The sequence below is a fragment of the Lolium rigidum genome, chromosome 5 (assembly GCF_022539505.1).
Source record: "Lolium rigidum isolate FL_2022 chromosome 5, APGP_CSIRO_Lrig_0.1, whole genome shotgun sequence".
In the NCBI taxonomy this organism is placed as follows: domain Eukaryota; kingdom Viridiplantae; phylum Streptophyta; class Magnoliopsida; order Poales; family Poaceae; genus Lolium; species Lolium rigidum.
Genome location: NC_061512.1, coordinates 246,128,079 through 246,148,179, shown reverse-complemented (window position 1 = coordinate 246,148,179; position 20,101 = coordinate 246,128,079). Strand labels below are relative to the sequence as shown.

The window sequence follows — 20,101 nt, the reverse complement described above, 5'->3', positions numbered from 1 at the left end:
TCGTAGCAAACAAGATTACGAAGCAAGGTTATACAGTATGTAATATGTAAACCGACTATATATCAACAAGCTAGTTTAACTTGAATGCAACGAATGTCTTGCCTCAATTTTCTTTTTTGAACAAGGGTTGGGTCTCGAAAGACCTGGAAGCTGTAATAATACCATGCGGTGGGATCACATTTTACAAAAAAAGGTCCATAAAAGATTAAAAAAAAGTTACAATAAAGACCTTCAATTTTACAACAAGGACCCTGAATAGAGTTTTCAAAACGCCATTAGGTCCTTCTCCATAGCAAGCACTACACCAAGACGAGCTCCAATACAGTGTTTGGCGTTCCGAGACCATCCCTGCTCCACAGGGGATGTTGCGGGCGCGTCGGATAGAGCGAAAAGTGAGGCAGGTACCCACCTGGCGGCGACTACATCCAAGATAGTTGCTTCCCGCCTTTTTTTTCTTGTCGCACCTCCCCTCCGGCGCCTTCCACCTCTCCGCCGCCGCTCGATTTGACGGTCGTCTCCACGGATAATTTCTCCTGCGTTGGACACCGCCGTGACGACCAACTTCCTTGTCGTCCTTTTTGTCGTCGTCGCTTCGCCAACACATCCATTGATTGATTTGGAAGTCTAATGACACGTGAAAATTAGCGTAAGAAATTGATGTACACATGTCCAACAAGGAGCAACAAGGAAGAGACATATATGAACGGACGGCTGTCTACGGCGAGGAATAGTGGCGCCTCACTCTCCTTCTCCGGGGAGCAATACGGGATCCTCGCCGCCAATCTCGCTGGTGCCCATGGCAGCTGTGGCTTGATGTTTTTTTTAAACGCGGATTGATGGTGTTCACTGGACGAGTTGCATTAGAATTGGTGCATCATTGTTAGCGAGAGAGAGCACTAAACTAGAAATTCTAATGTTTTGATACTCAGAATTTCTTTTTTCATTTTCTTTAGAAGAGAAGAGCACTGGAAAATACGCTAACTCCAAAAACTGAGTGAAGAAACAATGCTCATGCTCTCTTATTTGAATGTAGGACTCAATATAGGTTGTAAGTTAACACAAGGCTCACAAGACCATTAGAGTACCACATAGTTCCACAACATTTTAATCATCCACATTCTCTCAAAGAAACACAAAAGCAACATAATTAAGCATTAATTGCACGATCCCTAATAAATATCAGCAATCATAATTAAGTTCACCTACCGTCGAAGCTGAAGAAAGTTAGAAAGAAAACAAGCACACCTTGTTTCCCAGGTGTGATTGATGACCAGAGTCAATTAAGAGTGGGGTATGATCATACTTGAACGAGTCAGTGCACTAACATACACTAGAGGGATTTTTTCCCATTCGACCACACTTGCCAAATCCTTATCAGTTTTTTCATAGCTTGGATTTTCCCGTTGACTAGCCCATGTATATTGACGATTCGAGAGTCCAATTTCTCTAAGGTTCAAATTCTCAATAATGGCATTAAAATCGAAAGGCCATCAAGGATTGTAGTTATCACTACTCTTTTCTTCACTCTTACGTACAATATTGAAATCACCCGCTAATAGCATAGGGAGTTTTTATGCATCACACATCCGAACAAATTCAGACATGAACTCAGGTTTATGTGAATTTTGTTCTGCTCCTTAGACTAGTACAAGTATGCATTCAAAACCATCATTCTTTGAACGAATATGCAATTTAACACTAAAATCTCCATTGTCTACTTTCTTAACTTGCAATGTTTCCGTGTTGATACAAATAAGGATGCCTCATGACCGCCCATGTGGTGGTAGGCAAAACCAAGCGAAACCCTTGCCATGAGCGAGATCTCTTAAAAAAGGTACCATAAAATTAGAGCTCCCTGCCTCCAATGAGTCTATGAAGTCTAGTCGGTGATCCCTTATAGATTTCTCAACAAAAAGATGTTTTCCTAGATCTCCAAAACCCTCATGCCATACCCCTAAGTTTGGGCATTATGAATTGGCCTTTTTAATTTTCATTCGAGTGCTTATTCTTACTTGTGTCTTATCATAAAAACTTTTTTACGAGAGGGAGTAGGTTTCACAAATTGAATACGAGGTTGTTGCGCGCCTTTCAGATTGACCAGATCATCGTCATGATGCCTCCATACCAGATGCAAGCTACCGTTCCTGGGGGAGGTGGCAAGTCCCAGATGGAGAAGCTGCCGGCTGTGATCTGGATGTCCAACCAACCCACTCCTCGAAAGCAAGAGAACAATTGAAGAAGATATGATTCCCCGTCTCGATCGAGGGGCAGACCGCACACACCACAGAATGCACACAGTTCTTGTAGAAGAGGTTGGAATGCGTGCTGAGCCTTATCTCGCCGTTGAGCAATCAGCATTGCTCTTTCGAGCTGGGAGGCATCGGCATTTGGTTGAGCGTGAAGCCGTCCGCATCTTCTACAACACACTCCATCCTTCGTGGTGTCCGGGGGACCTCTGTGGTAACCTGCATCTCCAACGTGACGTTATTTCAAGGAACACGTGGATACCAAGGAAGTGCGAACGAGCCTGCAACTCGGTTGGCAACAAGGATAAGTTCTTTTATGGGTAAAGTAACACACTTTTGTAGAGTGTATCAAATTGTGGATTGTCACTCCCTGTTCCGGGTTTGGAACTGCGAATGCGGCCGGAAAGGAACTCCATGAAGTTCTAAACACCCGGTGAAGACTGACGGACATAGCTTTTCAGAATAAAATCAACCTCTTGAAAAAATGATTACGAAACTTGCCTTTCCTATGACTTTCTGGTCTATGGCTGTAGCTAGTGCATGATACACATATATTCATAATATTGAACTTGCTGAGAGTACGCTCGTACTCATTGATACGTCACAAACGTATCTATAATTTTTGACGCTCCATGCTTGTTTTGCACCAATTTATATATGTTTTGTTTACACTTTGTTGCACTTTTATACATTTTCCGGCACTAACCTATTGACAAGATGCCACAGTGCCCGTTCCCTGTTTTCTGCTATTTTGTATTTTAAAAAAGTTCTACAGAAAATATTCTCGGAATTGGACGAAACAAAAGCCGAAGATCTTATTTTTCTGTAACGAAGACGAAATCCAGAGGAGAGACGAGGAGGCCCCACAGGGCGGCCAGACTAGGCCTAGGCGCGGCCCAGGCCCTGGCTATTCCTAGGGGTGGTCTGTGGCCTCCACCGACCTCGCCCTTCCGCCTATAAATGCCCCTCGAAGCGAAAACCCTAAATACACAAGCTTTCGTTCCAGAAAAGTTCAGTAGCCCCGCTGCCACCGAAGACAAGATCCGGCGGACAGAAGTTTATGTTCCGGCACCCTGCCGGGACGGGGCATTGCCCCCGGAGTCATCTCCATCGACTCCACCGCCATCTCCATCGCCGTTGCTAACTCCCATGATGAGGAGTGAGTAGTTCTCCCCCGAGGCTGAGGGCTTTACCGGTAGCTATGTGGTCTATCTATCTCTCCATGTAGGAATCTTCTCTTCCTTTCTACTTCGAGCCTGATTCTTACTTGCCGGAATCAGGCATTGACAAAACTTCCTAGATAATTGATCTTCCTTCCTCGAGAACTGGAAGCGGAGCCTGTGGCTAGGCTTTGGTTATTTCATGTGCTTGAGAATTGGAAGGAGCCCCAACGTTCTCGGATGCTGGTTACGATGTGGGCTATATGGCATGCTAGAAGGAAGGCTATCCATGAGGAGGTTTATCAGAGTCCGATGGCGACGGTGTCCTTTGTGAACCGATTCTTGGACGATCTCGTTGCGTGTGAGGGGGAACCGAATAAGGAATCCAGTTCTTCGGTGGCGCGCAGAACGAGCTCTACAGGGGCCCCAAGATGGATTGCACCTCCTGATGGAGTAACAAAGATAAACGTTGACGCTGCAGTTTCAAAAGGTACGGCAAGGGGGGCTGTTGGTGTTGTCTGCCGATCTCAGAATGGTGATGTTCTGGGTGTTTCTGCGATGGTGTTTGATGGCCTAACTGAGCCGGGCATACTCGAAGCGCTGGCGTGTAGAGAAGCTTTGGATGCGGCTGAAGACTTGTACTTGGCTGAAATCCTGGTGGCATCAGACTGCGCAAATGTGATCAAGGGTTTACAGGGTGTAAACCTTGGTGTCTATGGTTCTATCCTTGCTGAGATTAGAGAGAGAGCAAGGCTTAGAGGGAATGTTCGGTTTGTTTTCGAACGTAGAGAGTCTAATGGGGATGCTCACAGACTAGCTAGATATGCCACATCTCTAGATGGTGGTAGACATACGTGGTTCACTGATCCACCAGAGGGTGTAGTCCTGCCTGTAATTCCTCCAATATGAATATAGGCAAGGCTTCAAAAAAAAAACATGGTCTTCGTTCTATAATGAGCTATGAAATTTTGTAATTTTTCCATATATGAAAGGCGAGAGATATAGAGGATTCGTCATTTATTAATGCACACTAATTAACATTTTCTAACAAATAACACAAATAATTTATATTAGATCATGCTTCGTGAGAAAAATTCCCAAGGATTAGTGAATTGATTTATAAAGTTGATTATGATAATTTTAGTATGAAAATTATAGAATTCCAAAGACACTAATTCTTGGCTGCTCGATATATAGACTAAAATACGATTATTACTCCACACATTATTTTTTGTTTGAAGCACCGTTGCATTACTCTAATATATATTTTCTTTGGCTACAAGCCTGAGCAAGGCACGCTAAATGATGATAAACATAAGGTGAATGATTTTCAAAAGGTTAATTCCAAGGTATATGTGCGAGTAATTGTTCCTTCTACTGTCCTCTTCTTTTATAGGTTTTTTTTTTCCATCAGTTCTAGTACTGCTAAAATATCTCAATAGATCACTCTAGTGCATGACGTTTTATGTGCAAACAATTTTCCATAGTCTCCGAGTGTTTGATTTGAGATGTTAAAAAAATAGGTCGTAACATTTGTTTTCTTGTGCTTTGTATTTACTTAACGCAAAACGCTGGCTAAACTTTTAGAATTAGCGAAAGCGTGCGCTTTCAGATGAACGGTATCTCTGTTATGAGTCATGTCGCCCCAGTGTTCGAACATAGCTTCAGCAAGCCTTTCTGATAGATAGTACACCCAATTAACTTAGGTTCCGCTAGACCACTGCGACAATCACAACCCAATGGTACTGCTAGTTCATGAGTAGCAGTGTGCATCAGCTATTGATCGTATCTGGAACTTGGGGTCTAGAGCCATTGCCACGGGTAAAACTCCACTCTGACTTTGTTCCCTACCGGGGAGGGATTGACATGGAATCGCAGGGAATATAGTTTAATTCCTGGTCAATACTACCTCCCAATCCGTGTCAACCCCATTCAAACCTACAGCCCTGTGTGTATTTAGAGCCAACACGAGTAATTTAGTTTCCAGGAGAGCTCACCCGTCATGCCCGGCAGCTACTGCTTCTACTGATATCAGAGTTTTGCCTTCTCGCACTATTTATGTTACTACACCAATGCCACAAGAATTCTTGTGAATTGAAGATTTGAAGTCTCTGTTGCACCGGCAGCGGCCAAATCAAGGTACGCTCCGCCAGCTGCTCATGGGCATCCTCTATGCGGAGAGACCACGACACATGCCCTTCACTTTGCTTGAGTTGATTAAGGAACTGGCTAACTGAGCGACCAGCCGAGACAGAAACAACCCAGATGCCAGATCCTCAAGCTTTGTCTCGAGGACACCCAGCGGGCATTGCACAAGGCAAATGAAATGGGATTTGCAAAACACAAACACGAGAAATAATTTGTAGGGTAGATAGCTCCGGTCATCATTCAGGTATTTCACTGCATAGGCTAGGGCATATAGATTCAGTTCCAATTTTTGTGTTGCTAGAATACAAGCTCAGACACTAGGATTCGACAGACTATACACTGGCTACAATGTACAACGTTTTATCAGTCTTGCTTGAAGGGGAAGGGCAGCGGACAAGACCGGTCACGGAGATACGTGGTGTCAAAATGTCCAGGAGCAACATACCATACCAAATTACCAAGGAGTCTACTGAATTTCCTCGGTCCATTTCTCCTTGGGTATCTCTCCGGAGTCAGTGATCAGTGCCTTCTTCCTCGGCTTGCCGTTGTAAGTTCCAGCACCACCTTCAATGGCGTACACGTAGTCCATTCCCTGAATCACCCTGCCAAAGACGACATGCTCGCCATCCAACCTGCATTGTATAACGTTTTAGAAGTTGTCTACCTTCCAGATTGATCAATGCCGAGTGCTGGCATATGGTGTAAAGGAACTTACCAGCTCGTCTTGATTGTGGTTATGTAGAACTGGGATCCGTTAGAATCGGTTCCAGAATTTGACATAGCAACAACACCTGCAAGATCGCAAGGTAGACATAGAATCACAACTGCAACTTTAACAACAGGTATTTACAGAAGTCCGAACATGCCAAAAGAATATTTAAGATCAAACAGCATGTAAAAGGGAACAGTGATGCACCTAAGCATATCCAGATATGCGACCATGTGCACATCCATTTCCAGCCAAATTTCCAGTACTCAACTAGAATGGAACTTTTGAGGTCATGTTAACACATAGAACCGTTGCTTGGTGTGTTTTGCATATTTACAATTGTACAATATAGCGTGCGAGTTATGGTCAATCTTGCCACATGAGAGCTGAAACACCTAGCAAAAAACTTGTAGGTGCTTCCAAAATACCAAGGCTCCACACATCTGGAACTTCGTTTAGCACCAAATGTAGTGCTGACCGGCCACATTCATTGATACACCAAAGTCTTATTAGTTCACTTTTCTTGGTTAGGTTGAGGCCGAGAAATCAGTCGCCTGAACTTAGGAGAAGGAATTTCTATTTCTTGATAACATTGGCTTTTTAAACTGCCAGATGAGCTCACAAAATAATATTCACATGAGATTATCTCAAACAAACATTTAAATTCGACTTCATTCATGCAAATCTATAGTACGTATGGAGGTTAGAACAGAAGAATAATAGCCCAAGTAGGAATGATCTCTCATTGGTTGTTTTCATAGAACATAATTGTGTTGCTAAGTTTGTTTACAATTGGCAATCAAAGGCAAAATAAAAACTGGGAAAAAAATGAACCACTGGTTGAACATCTGACCTGGATGCGTATGTTTCACACTGAAATTCTCATCTGAGAAGGTGCCTCCATATATAGACTCGCTTCCTTTCCCATCACCTCTAATTATGTCACCACCCTGAATCATGAAACCTGGGATAATTCGATGAAATGGTGTTCCTTTATAATGAAGAGATTTACCATTGGCCCCAACACCCTTTTCACCTGCAATAATTAACCAAGTACAATATGGATCAATAACTTCAATGAATTAAAGGAAGAAAATACAAAAATAATTCAAGGAAGAAGAATACCTGTACAGAGGGCTCTGAAATTTTCTGCAAAGTGCAGCAATAAAAAAATCAGTGCCTGCAACAAACTTCATAGAGGAAAGATATTCTTCATACATATTACTAAATAGTTTCTTTTGGAAGGATATTTGAAAGCTGTAAGAGAGTTGGGATAGTATTAGTTGATGACCCTTTTTCCTTAAATATATTGTCATGTGGGGTAAAAAGTTCCAGCGGAGGGGGAGGTCTGTTCCAGAACCACAGGTTCCAGCTCCAAGACGTGATGCATCAGGAGTTTAGGCTTTAGGTAGATACGTATGTATTGCTTGCTCCTTTTAAATTATTAGTGTCAGGTTTTGGAAAGTGGAAAGGTTCGTCCCGAAGAAGGTTTTCCTGCTACTTCCAAATAGATAGTTTCTTTCTTAGACTACAAGTTATAACTGGGCTATATAAGTCCACCCCACGTTGAGCAATAAAGCAAGCAGAAATTTATCAATCTAATATCTCATCTCCTTGCTCCTGCGCCCTGGGCGCCCCTTCTCATCCCTCTTCCCAGCCATAGGTCGGCGGAACTTCAGGCCGCGCCCTCCGGTCTCTCACAACTACTACCTCCGCTCTAATTCTCAACCATCTGGCCAGCCAGCCCATGACATATATCCAAAGAAATCTTAGTAAAATGATAAAAAGGGAAGACGTGCTAACTAGTACTCCGTCCCATAATATGGGATGGAGGGCGTAGAGCTTTATTGAAATTTGCAGAGCAGCATTGGACAGAGGCATACAGGGTTGAGGCATAGGCATGCAGATTCATCTCAGTAGTATCTATTGAGGGGCGCAAGGCTATAGTACAAATAACTTCTACAAAAGTTTTAAAATCACAACAAACAGAACAGGATAATCATACAATCTCTTGCTATGTTGTTATCCCCAAAGAGGCATAGGCTAAAAAGAAATTATTTCTTTCCTCTCTCGAACACGAACCTAAGCACATCAAATTCATATTAGAAGAAAGAACCGAGAAGGCGGGGTCTATTAAACCAACATTGAAACCAAAATAATGAGAAGAGGAAAAGAAACTAAGAAAAAGATCCTGCAAAACGAACACCAAAACAAAAAGGCAGAAGAACCAAAAACTGTACATCCACTCTAAACAGAACTACTAAACAACGAAATTACAAGCATATAAGAGAGGACGAGGGTGTGAAAATACCAACTGTCTTTGGCACAACTTCCCCATAAAGACCAATAACAATTCTACCTGCAACAGGGAGCCATACAATAATTAGGGCAGCCAGACAACTGTTCTAAAGCTCATTAATATGTGCACTAACAATGCAAGTAACGGCGCAACATCCAAAAAAATGATGTAAGGAAAGAGGTACCTATATTTTGACCATCAATCTCTACATCCAGGTATACCCTATGAGTAACCGCTGGTAACTGAACCTCTGTAATCCTCTGCGCAACATGATAAAGAAGAGATGATAAATCTTTTGTAATCCTGAATCAACACCTCACAAGTCACTGGCTCACTACTACGATAGCTACGGACAACAATACATGTGACAGATTTTGTGCAGATTTAGCAGAAAAAGGCTATGGCAACTCTTTTTTTTTTTTTGAAACAAAGGCTAAAGCCTTATCCATTAATTAAGAAGAAGGTGCCCAGTTAATTAGCGGAAACCCATGGGAAAACCATACAACACAAACAACACAGGGCAACGCCGACTCTCCCCACGGGGCCAAGCCCACGCAAGACCTTAGGGCTATGACACTATAACATTCGACATCTTCTTAGCTATCATGCTCTAATCATGCAGCAGCCGGTGATGCTCATGGTCACTGGTAAACGACAGCTTAACCTGATTCAGTGGTAAAACTACTAGAGTACTCGAGTCACCAAAGAAGAAGACTGAAACCACGAATGGCATCTCGATGCATTACTTCAGTATTCTGCACTACAACCTGATTCAGTGGTGAAACTACTACATGGCAACGATTATACTTAGTGACACCACATTGCATATGTTACTGCACCAGATTCAGGCCTAGGATCCAACAGAAGCTACCAAACCAGAACGGAATAACAGAGCACGCAACAGCCGCACCAGGTTAAGGCATGTTTCTACAGCACATCCCAGCCAGATCAACCCTTGGAAACTCCCGAAATGAGGAGAGCGGGAAGCCGTACCTCGCGACGGAGGTAGGAGAAGGCGAGGTAGAGGGCGGCGCAGGCGAGGAAGCCGGCGGCCACCTTCCGCAGCATCGCGAACCCAGAGGCGGTAGAGAGCTTATCGCATCAAAGATCGTGGCGGGTTCGGCGCGAATCTGCTCGCCGTTGGGGGAGACTCGCGGCGGAGGCGAGATCGGCGACGAAGCAGACGCTTTCCTCCGCTTCCGTAGAACGGGCCTCCACTTCAGCAGGTTCTCTTGCCTATGGCCTATGGGCCAGAAGCAACGCAAAACAACGGTCCAGAAGCAACAAGACCTATTCATCGCTGCCGTGGCCAATCCCTATTCATCGCTCATTGCCGTGACTCCTATCTTTTCTAGTTTCTGGTTCGGGTTTTTTTGGTTCTTTGCTGGTTTCTTTGTATTTTTGTCGGTTTTCATTTTTCTGTCTTTTTTCTTTGAAAATTCTGAACTTTTTTGAACACAAATTTCAAATTTCAAAAATTTAAATTCAAGCAAATTTTGAAGTTAAGAAAATTTTAAATTTAAGAAAATTCAAAGTTAAGCAAAAATGTTAGAACAAATGCCGCAGCAACGCACGAGGGAATCATCTAGGTTGTGGTAAGTGACAGCAATTGTACATCAACTGTTTTGGACGGACGTAATGTGTGATGTTCCTAGCCTTGTTTATTTACGAAGAAATCTCTACAACTCTCGGTACAAATTTGCACAAACCGCGCGTGCGGGAATGAAGGCACTTCAACCTCAAGCGTCAGGGTAAGAGAAGTTTGAGTTTAATTTTATTCCTACAAGTTTATGATGAGCTCGACTATGTCCAAAACTCTGACAAGTTATCTGATCGAACACGAGCAGTAGCCAACAGACAATCGACGCTGACCACACATATGCGCCACACGTATCGGCATCACGGAAGTTCGCAATCAATGGGATGTACACTGATCTCAGTCAGTTGTTGGCTAGGAGTAAGTAGACGTACTCAGAGCATCTCCAGCCGCGTCCCCCAAAGCGTCCCACAAAGGGATTTGAGCGCGCTGGACAAAAAAACCGTTCCAGCCGCGTCCCTCAAAGCCCATTTTTGTCCGGCGCGCCCCCATACGGTGTCCGGCGCCCCGAGCCCGTCCCCGTCCCACAGGGGACGCACCGGGAACGCCGGACACAACGAAAGCGAGGCGGGAGTGTCGGGGCCGACTCGTCGCCGGCACAATAAATTTTTAACCTAACCGTCGCCTACCTCGCGACGGAAGTTATTGGCGGTGCGGTTCCCGCATCGACGCAGCCGACGGTGCGGTTCCCGCGCCGACGCGTCCCGTCGCGCCTAGCTGCGCGTGCCGGCGTTAATGCGCGCCACCGCTCCCCGCCTCCCTCCGGCCTATAAAAGGGCCGCCTCTCATCGTCCCTCTCACACACAAACCCCGACCTCTCTCCCAAACCCTAGCCGCCACTGCTACGTCTCCAACGTACCTATAATTTCTGATGTTCCATGCTTGTTTTATGACAATACTTACATGTTTTGCTTGCACTTTATGATGTTTTTATGCATTTTCCGGAACTAACCTATTAACGAGATGCCGAAGGGCCAGTTGCTGTTTTCTGTTGTTTTTGGTTCCAGAAAGGCTGTTCGGGCAATATTCTCGGAATTCGACGAAACGAAGACCCAACATCTTATTTTTCCCGGAACCTTCCAGAAAGTCAGAGGGGGACCAGAAGTTCGCAGGTTTCTTTGTATTTTTGTCGGTTTTCGTTTTTCTATCTTTTATTTATATTTTCTTAAGCTCAAAAAAAAATTATATTTTCTTTGAAAATTCTGAACTTTTTTGAACACAAAGTTCAAATTTCAAAATGTTAAATTCAAGCAAATTTTGAAGTTAAGAATATTTTAAATTTAAGAAAATTTTAAAGTTAAGCAAATATGTTAGAACAAATGCCGCAGCAATGCACGAGGGAATCATCTAGGTTCTGGTAAGGGACAACGATTGTACATCGACTGTTTTGGACGTAATGTGTGATGTTCCTAGCCTTGTTTATTTACGAAGAAATCTCTGCAACTCTTAGTACAAATTTGCACAAACTGCGTGTGCGGGAATGAAGGCACTTCAACCTCAAGCGTCAGGGTAAGAGAAGTTTGAGTTTAATTTTATTCCTACAAGTTTATGATGAGCTTGACTATGTCCAAAACTCTGATAAGTTATCTGATCGAACACGAGCAGTAGCCAACAGACGATCGATGCTGACCACACATATGCACCATACGAATCGGCATCACGGAAGCTCGCAATCAATGGGATGTACACTGATCTCAGTCAGTTGTTGGCTAGGAGTAAGTAGACGATTTGCTTTCGAGCACGTACTCAGAGCATCTCCAGCCGCGTCCCCCAAAGCGTCCCACAAAGGGATTTGAGCGCGCTGGACAAAAAAAACCGTTCCAGCCGCGTCCCTCAAAGCCCATTTTTGTCCGGCGCGCCCCCATACGGTGTCCGGCGCCCCGAGCCCGTCCCCGTCCCACAGGGGACGCACCGGGAACGCCGGACACAACGAAAAGCGAGGCGGGGAGTGGCGGGGCCGACTCGTCAGCGGCACAATAAATTTTTAACCTAACCGTCGCCTACCTCGCGACGGAAGTTATTGGCGGTGCAGTTCCCGCATCGACGCAGCGACGGTGCAGTTCCCACAGCGACGCGTCCCGTCGCGCCTAGCTCTGCGTGCCGGCGTTAATGCGCACCACCGCTCCCCCGCCTCCCTCCGGCCTATAAAAGGGCCGCCTCTCATCGTCCCTCTCACACACAAACCCCAGCCTCTCTCCCAAACCCTAGCCGCCACTGCTACGTCTCCAACGTACCTATAATTTCTGATGTTCCATGCTTGTTTTATGACAATACTTACATGTTTTGCTTGCACTTTATGATGTTTTTATGCATTTTCCGGAACTAACCTATTAACGAGATGCCGAAGGGCCAGTTGCTGTTTTCTGTTGTTTTTTGTTCCAGAAAGGCTGTTCGGGCAATATTCTCGGAATTCGACGAAACGAAGACCCAACATCTTATTTTTCCCGGAACCTTCCAGAAAGTCAGAGGGGGACCAGAAGTTCGCAGGTTTCTTTGTATTTTTGTCGGTTTTCGTTTTTCTGTCTTTTATTTATATTTTCTTAAGCTAAAAAAAAAATTATATTTTCTTTGAAAATTCTGAACTTTTTTGAACACAAAGTTCAAATTTCAAAATGTTAAATTCAAGCAAATTTTGAAGTTAAGAATATTTTAAATTTAAGAAAATTTTAAAGTTAAGCAAATATGTTAGAACAAATGCCGCAGCAACGCACGAGGGAATCATCTAGGTTCTGTAAGGGACAACGATTGTACATCGACTGTTTTGGACGTAATGTGTGATGTTCCTAGCCTTGTTTATTTACGAAGAAATCTCTGCAACTCTTAGTACAAATTTGCACAAACTGCGTGTGCGGGAATGAAGGCACTTCAACCTCAAGCGTCAGGGTAAGAGAAGTTTGAGTTTAATTTTATTCCTACAAGTTTATGATGAGCTTGACTATGTCCAAAACTCTGACAAGTTATCTGATCGAACACGAGCAGTAGCCAACAGACGATCGACGCTGACCACACATATGCACCATACGAATCGGCATCACGGAAGCTCGTAATCAATAGGATGTACACTGATCTCAGTCGGTTGTTTGCTAGGAATAAGTAGATGATATGTTTCGTGGCACGTACTCACACCACTTCACAATTGCGTGGCATTGCACACATTGACACATATATGTTTTTAGCTTCGGTGTCCAGATTGGATTGACATTAGTGTTCATCCCTCCACACTTTTGCAGAAAACTGCTGCTAATTCTACAAGCAAGCTTCTGTTTATGAAAAACATTCTTTCGGTAACCGAGAGTGGTCACCACGAGTTGGCGATGGACTAAGACACGCACCAAACCAGCTAACGACACGACCATCCTTCCCTCTGCGCGGCAGTACAATAGTGTCGCTTACGGTAGCAACAAATTAATGATGGAGTACACCATTTCACTGTTGCACTAAGCTTTTCATTCCCAGTGTCTCCTATTTTCATCCTATCATCTTTTTTTTTCCCTCCTTACGCATTGCTATGCTAACCGTTAGCGTTCACGTGTAGAAGAAATCATTTAGGGCGGTGAAACTATCTTGTGTGAAGCATGGAGGGTACACAACCAGTGGAAAGTAGTGCAAATATATACACGTTTCTAAACGTGTGGTTGGTAAACAAATTGATCTCGGACCTGATATTTTTTTATGAGTGTCTTTATAAACAAACGACCACCTCCAGAGGTACAAAATTGAGTGTCGTTGTTGTAACCTTCCCCATGCCCGGGTGAAAACCCTTGTCCGCCTATGTCTCGACGGCGGCGGCGTGTTGCGTCATTACCGTTTTGGGGGTGTCGTTGTGGAGCTACGGTATCTGTTGGTCTCGCTCGGTGGGCAATTTCATATCCTATCTTATGATGCTGGCGGGAGGTGTATCAACGGTCTCCTATCATATACACGTGACTTGTTATCGTCACTCTTTGTCCGCTGGCAGGATCGGCACTCCATGGCCCGGAGCGAGAGGGCAGCAACCCTCTCCGGCGATAACTTGGTAGATGTGGTTGTGACATGTCCTGTGATTTAACAAGGAGATGTGGTGTCACCTCTCCTTAGTTATCTCGGACATAGCGGAGTCCATCCTTGATACGTGCATTTTACATCATCATTATTGTTACATATATGTTTAGTTTTTATTGATATATGCCATCATACACCATTATTTATGCATTTTTAGATGATTTCTGGGACTTTCCTACAAAATCCACTTCATTGGTATTTAAATCATTGGAGGCAAAAAAAAACCTCCTTTTGCGTTTTTTATTGTTTCAGGGATGTTCTGGACATCTAAAAATCAAGAAAAATTTTCTTGATCAGCTTTTCACCGGATAAAGGCCGTGAGCGAAAAAAGTATGTGTGGGTGGCCATGAGGGACAAACGACACTAGGTGGCTCTCCCTACATGTTTGGGCGCGCCACCCAGGCTTGTTTGAGCCTCGGGCATGTCTCGGACCCCTTTTATACCAGAGCCTTCATTTCGCTCAAAAATCTAAACCATATTTTTTCGATATTTATTGAGACAGCGACGGAGGCGAAAGTCCTCTCCTACTCCTGGAGAGGGCAGATCTTGCTGCTCCGGTGCCTCCGCTGAAGACAAAATCGACGCCATCGACATCAACACTCCTCCTTGTCTTGGGGCGAGGCATGTCCATTAACATCGCCATCAGCACCATCATCACCACCATCTCCATCTATGAGATCGACTTTATCCCCCTCATAGTTTATGTTGAATTGAACACCGAATGTTGTTTTTAGTGATATTGCATGTTTTTAATTGGTACTTTATCTTTATTTGATGGAGAGATTATATATTCAGATTCTGGTGTAACCATTATGCCTCTGGTTTCTATTATGTTTGACACTTGTGAGAAGTTCCCCATGTTCATGGGGGTATATGATGATCTGGCTATGATTTTATATGATGTATTGATGTGCAATGAATATTTCATCAAAATGTATGTCTTTTGTGTTGTTTTATGATGGTTTTATGTGAACGTCGACTGCATATTAGTTTAGCTATATGGACTCATAGGGCTGCACGTTAATGTAATAAATGTGTGTTGGAAGGAACAGACTGACAAAAACCGGTTTCCAATACTATGAGTTGCATTAGCGGGGTTTATGTCGGGAACAAATGATTTTATTGCTATGGTGAGACATTTATGTCTTAACGATTTCTATACTTACTCACGAAAATGGCTAGGACCCATCATAAGGGGTGTGTTTGCTCATATCTATAGTTGCACCTAATTTAGGCTCTGCCCTAATTGAGTGAAACTTGACAAAATATTTACCATGTTGTGTAGAACTCTAATGCTGCTAAATCCATTCCGCCCTCGGTAACATTTGTCTCATATAAGAACACACAATTTAAGCTTGTCTTGCTGCATAGAAGATTGAACTTTCTCTCATTGAGAGCATTTACATACTGTAATTTACTTTCATCATTTTACTTTGTCGCAAACTATACACACAAAATATCAAAACTATGGCTTTATTATTATTATTTTCTTGTCGAATCCACTAACCAATACCTTCAGATTCTCGTGGGTTCGACAACCTTTCTTATTGAAAAGTACTACAATTGGTCTTCTTCACTTGGGAGCCATCAATCCTCCTGAACACGCAGCAAGATGTCGACACGGAACGGGAAGCCGAAGAGGGGCAGCAGGAGCTAGTCGCCGACCCCGCAGCAGGCGGCGATATTGGAGTCTTACCAGTTGGTGCACGACCAGAGGAACGCCTCCCGCATCCTACAACAGGCGGACCAGCAGCTTCTCCAGCGCGCCATGGTGGTCTCCCGCGAGCGATTGACTACCGAGGAGGCTGGTCGGCTCCTCATGGAGGTCGAGTGAAAGAGGATCCTTGAGCTAAACGCTCGGACCCTGGCCGAGGAACGCCGCCGCGAAGATGCGCATCTCGCCCTCAATGCTGAGTACACCATGAGGTGACGGTTAATGTTGATACAGCGGCCCGCCTCTAAACCGTCGACCACCGCGAAGACTGACGGCGAAGTTGGGTCATCGCGACTGCCGACAGAGGGCAGTAGGATTTTTTAGTTGCTTCCATTCAAACCGTTCCTATAACGAAATTTGAATGAAAATTTTAGTTTATGCCATGTTTTGTTTTACCACATCGTCAAAATGTACCAGCCCGGACCGGATGGGTGGCGGCGCCGTGGTGCCGCTGGACGCTCTATCTGAGCCGACCGGGCCGCGAGATGCATCCGGTCCACATGACAAAAATAGACCATTTGAGTCGATGATTTGGATCGGAGATGCCCTAAGTCACGAGTCTCGCTAGATCGTCTCTCCTCGCGTGATCACCCGCTGATTAGCTGTACTCTAGCTAATAGGTACGGCAGAGACAGAATGCGCACATGTTTTATAGAGTCGGATAAGATCGACGCATAAGCAGATCAGTACGTACACAGTGCATTGCATTGCATGCACGTTCGTGGTCCAATTGTAATGATCGATTTTGGTCCTGGTCGTGCGAGCAGCTCGCGTACTTTGCGGTCCTACTTGAGCACATTGGTAGTACCTGACAGTGACCGTACTGATGGTGGTAATCCGTCAAGTATAGCGACTGAATCAGGCGTCGGAAAACAAGCTATCTCTATAATTTTTTGGCTTTTGTGAAAACAGTAATAATAGTGTGGAGCATGAGTTATGCTTTTTTACTTTATATACTACTACCTCTGTTCATAAAAAGGGTATCGTATATTTTTCTATCTTTCTTTTAAGGGGATATTTATCTACTTATAGATATATCTTGATGTTTTTAATGTATAAATACATCTAAATTTGAATAAACTTTTAATATCCTTTTATGATCAGAGGAAGTTGTTTTTTGACTCGACAACCGAGCGAGGTCAAAAGGCCGAGCATAGGTTAAGCGTCAAGTGTGCCAATATCATCCATCCAACACGCTAGAGAGAACATCAATGTTACCTTGACCACACACCAACTGACACCGGCTGCTTTTGAATTACCGTGTGTTGGTCTGATTACTTAGACAAAACGATAACTAATAGTATGTAGTACATCTATTTATAAACAGAGATAGTAGTATTATATTTGTGCACGCACAAACCAGGAAGGGACAAATCAATGGCGGCCGTTGAAGCTCAAGCATCAAGTCTAGGTGCATCGCAAGAGAAGTTCGAGTTGAATTTCCTACCATCTCACGGCCAGAAACATACAACAGAGAGGAAAAATATCTGTCCGTAAACTCTGATAGGTTATCAGATCGGACGCGTCCCGGTCAGTCTGATAAGATATGGGCGAGCAGCAGCCAAGTAGACGATCGACGGTGATAGCTTACCCCGCGCAGGCGTGACCACGCACCGCATGTGCGCCGTACGTATCGGTATCACGGAAAATTAGCAATCAATGGGACAGTGCAGGGTACCGTTTGAGCCGTCAATGCTTTTGTCAGGCGGTAGCTGGCTAATGAAACAAAGTTGCGTATATGTAGTATCAAGAGATTCTCCGTCTCGATTGGCTATTTGGCTTGCCAGGAGTATTTGATTCGTGGGAGGTACCTACTCCTACCAGTTCACACATGATGTTCACATGTATAGGAAAGTTCTCAAAGTTGACACGCTCCCTCCATTTTTATTTAGTTCGTGTTCTAGATTTAGTTAAATTTATATTTTGTAAAGTTTGATTGGAAATATAAGAAATTATGTCAATATTCATCACACCAAATCCACCTGCTACTACTTCTATAGAAATTACTATTTACAGCCCTACATCTGGCATCTCTCCTAGCCCATCTCATGCCAGCAATTTTGGCAGGGACGACATGGGAGCGCCCGACTCTCTCCGGTAGGCTCTCAAGGGAAAGGGGAGGGGTGGGGAGGCTTTCTGAGGAAGCCCCAAGACAGTGTTGGTGACTTTGCCGACCAATCCTAAGAGGTTAAACTACTTTGTGTTCTCGGTTTAGTTGAAGTTAAACTTTGTAAATTTTTACTGAATATCAACATCTGCAAATAAAAAACCCTTATCTCTGCAGATCTGATGCGGCTAGATTTGGTCTGAAGAATCCTCTCTCTAATTGTGGTGATCTTGGGAAGGGTGTTCTGCAGGCTATGCTTGACTGTGGGGCGGATCTGCGGCAAGGGAGTTCGGAAGCTACTCCTGGGAGTTCATCCACGACAGCCACGGCTACGCTGTCGTTGCATATGGCTGAAGGGTGGCCACTCCCACCTCAATCGTCGTCTACGATGTCATGCGACCGACGGCTGATAGTGTTTCTCAACCTCGAGGCTGATATGCCATTGCGGAGGCCCCTCTGCGCTGGTGCAACATGCTCCCGCCGTCTCATTGCAAGTGGCTTTGTCCCCGGTGATGTCTCGGTTGGCTATGTCGTCATACTTCAGCTAGGTGGAGAAGGAGCAGGACTCAATTGCATTTTCCAGTTTTATTCTAGGGTTCTTTGTGCAAAAAAGTTGGACTTGGTTGTAACTTTTCATTTTCTCTTAGTCCTTGATGTAAGTTGTACTCCACCGTGGATGGAATGAAATGAAGCTTCTAGGTCCCTTGTGGATCTACCCCTGTTTAAAAAATTACATCAATCCAGAACAAATATGCATGCACCCCTTACTTCGTGACATGGAACTTTATTTGGAAGTTGACATATAGTAACATGCACCAGAAACAAGTAACATGTTGTTATGCTAATAGTATTTTATGGACTGATCGTGCTCCCGTAATTTTATTGGTTAGCTAGTTGGTACGACTTTGTCGCTACTACTCGGTTCAACGAACGTTATACTTGTACTGGGCACATGGATGCATGCAGGAAAGCTAGCTGGCGGGCTCGTCTACCGCGAGTAGGGCACGAGCTGTAAAACTACTTGTACAACTTGGTGTGGCTATTGTATTGAAGAAACATTATACTCCCTCCGTTCACAAATAAGATTTTGTTCACAAAAAGATGTACATTAAAGTAGGAAAAAATGCTTCTTTCTCATCGCACGAGAATTAAACCCAATAATATTCATCACATGTTTTTTTTTTGATTTCCACATGCACTTAGATAATTGGAGGTGAAAGAATGAAAGAAGAGAGATATTGATTTGCATCTTCCTAATGTATTTTTTGCCACATCCCATAATTTATATTGAAAATCCGACGTATACACTTATTTATGGACGGATGAAGAACAACTAGGAAACTAGCCACATGCATGATGCATGTACGTAGGAAATTAATTAATGTTCCACTTGGATTCGTGTTGGTGAGACGGACAGTAGTGTTTTGTTTAGGAATAGGATGGCAGAACGAATTCGTACAGCTTCATCGAGTACGTCCGCTATCGCGCGCTATGATATTTTTGCTGGGTAGTACTTTCAACGCATATATCCAACGTACAGCTTCATCGATTCTTGGTTGTTGGTGCCCAGTGGACTTGTGCGTCGCTGAAAGGACACGCGTGCGCGGTTGGCCCGCCGGGAACAGTAAAGCCGTTTTGTCCATCCAGTGAAATCGTCTCGCGATATTTCGACGCGGCCGTCGTCTTCCTTACCGGCCACGGGCTACTCGATCACTTTATCTTCTCGAGTTAAATAAATATAATCCAACGCATGCATATCGATCCCTTTGAACATGTCAGAGCATCTCCAGTCGCGTCCCCCAAACGACGTCCGGCAATAGCGCTGAATTTTCGTTTGGGGGACGTCCGGACGAAATTTTCGTTTGGAGAAGGTCCATTTCTAGCCACGTCACCCAAACGCGACCTCCAAACAAAAAGCAAGTGTAAAAACTGTGTCCGGCGTCCCTGATGGAGACTCTATACACAGGGGATGGGCTAGGGACGCCGGACAATATTTGAGGGACGTCCGGAGCGAAGCGGCCTTTGGGGCATGCGACTAGGACGTTTTTTTGGCCGGCGTCCCCCAAATCCCTTTGGAGGA

The 20,101-nt window shown here is 44.2% G+C and overlaps 1 protein-coding gene across 1 annotated transcript; it reads right to left on the bottom strand.

Annotated features, from left to right (window-relative positions):
• Positions 1–5,757: 5,757 nt before the first annotated feature.
• On the bottom strand, positions 5,758–9,785 carry LOC124654027 (peptidyl-prolyl cis-trans isomerase CYP21-1-like). The gene is made up of 7 exons (XM_047193066.1): positions 9,556–9,785; positions 8,747–8,822; positions 8,575–8,622; positions 7,389–7,412; positions 7,117–7,299; positions 6,270–6,345; positions 5,758–6,186 (listed from the first exon to the last, which is right to left on the bottom strand). Exons 1-7 carry the CDS (start codon positions 9,628–9,630, stop codon positions 6,021–6,023), a joined length of 648 nt encoding a protein of 215 aa, XP_047049022.1. The 5' UTR covers positions 9,631–9,785; the 3' UTR covers positions 5,758–6,020.
• Between the last annotated feature and the right edge of the window lie 10,316 nt (positions 9,786–20,101).

Coding starts and splice junctions, on each gene's coding strand:
- LOC124654027 (XM_047193066.1), bottom strand. CDS start 9,630: ATGCTGCGGAAGGTGGCCGCCGGCTTCCTCGCCTGCGCCGCCCTCTAC. Junction 7,413..8,574: donor AGTTGTGCCAAAGACAGTTG/GTATTTTCACAC, acceptor TGCACTTTGCAG/AAAATTTCAGAGCCCTCTGT. Junction 6,187..6,269: donor ACCACAATCAAGACGAGCTG/GTAAGTTCCTTT, acceptor TATACAATGCAG/GTTGGATGGCGAGCATGTCG.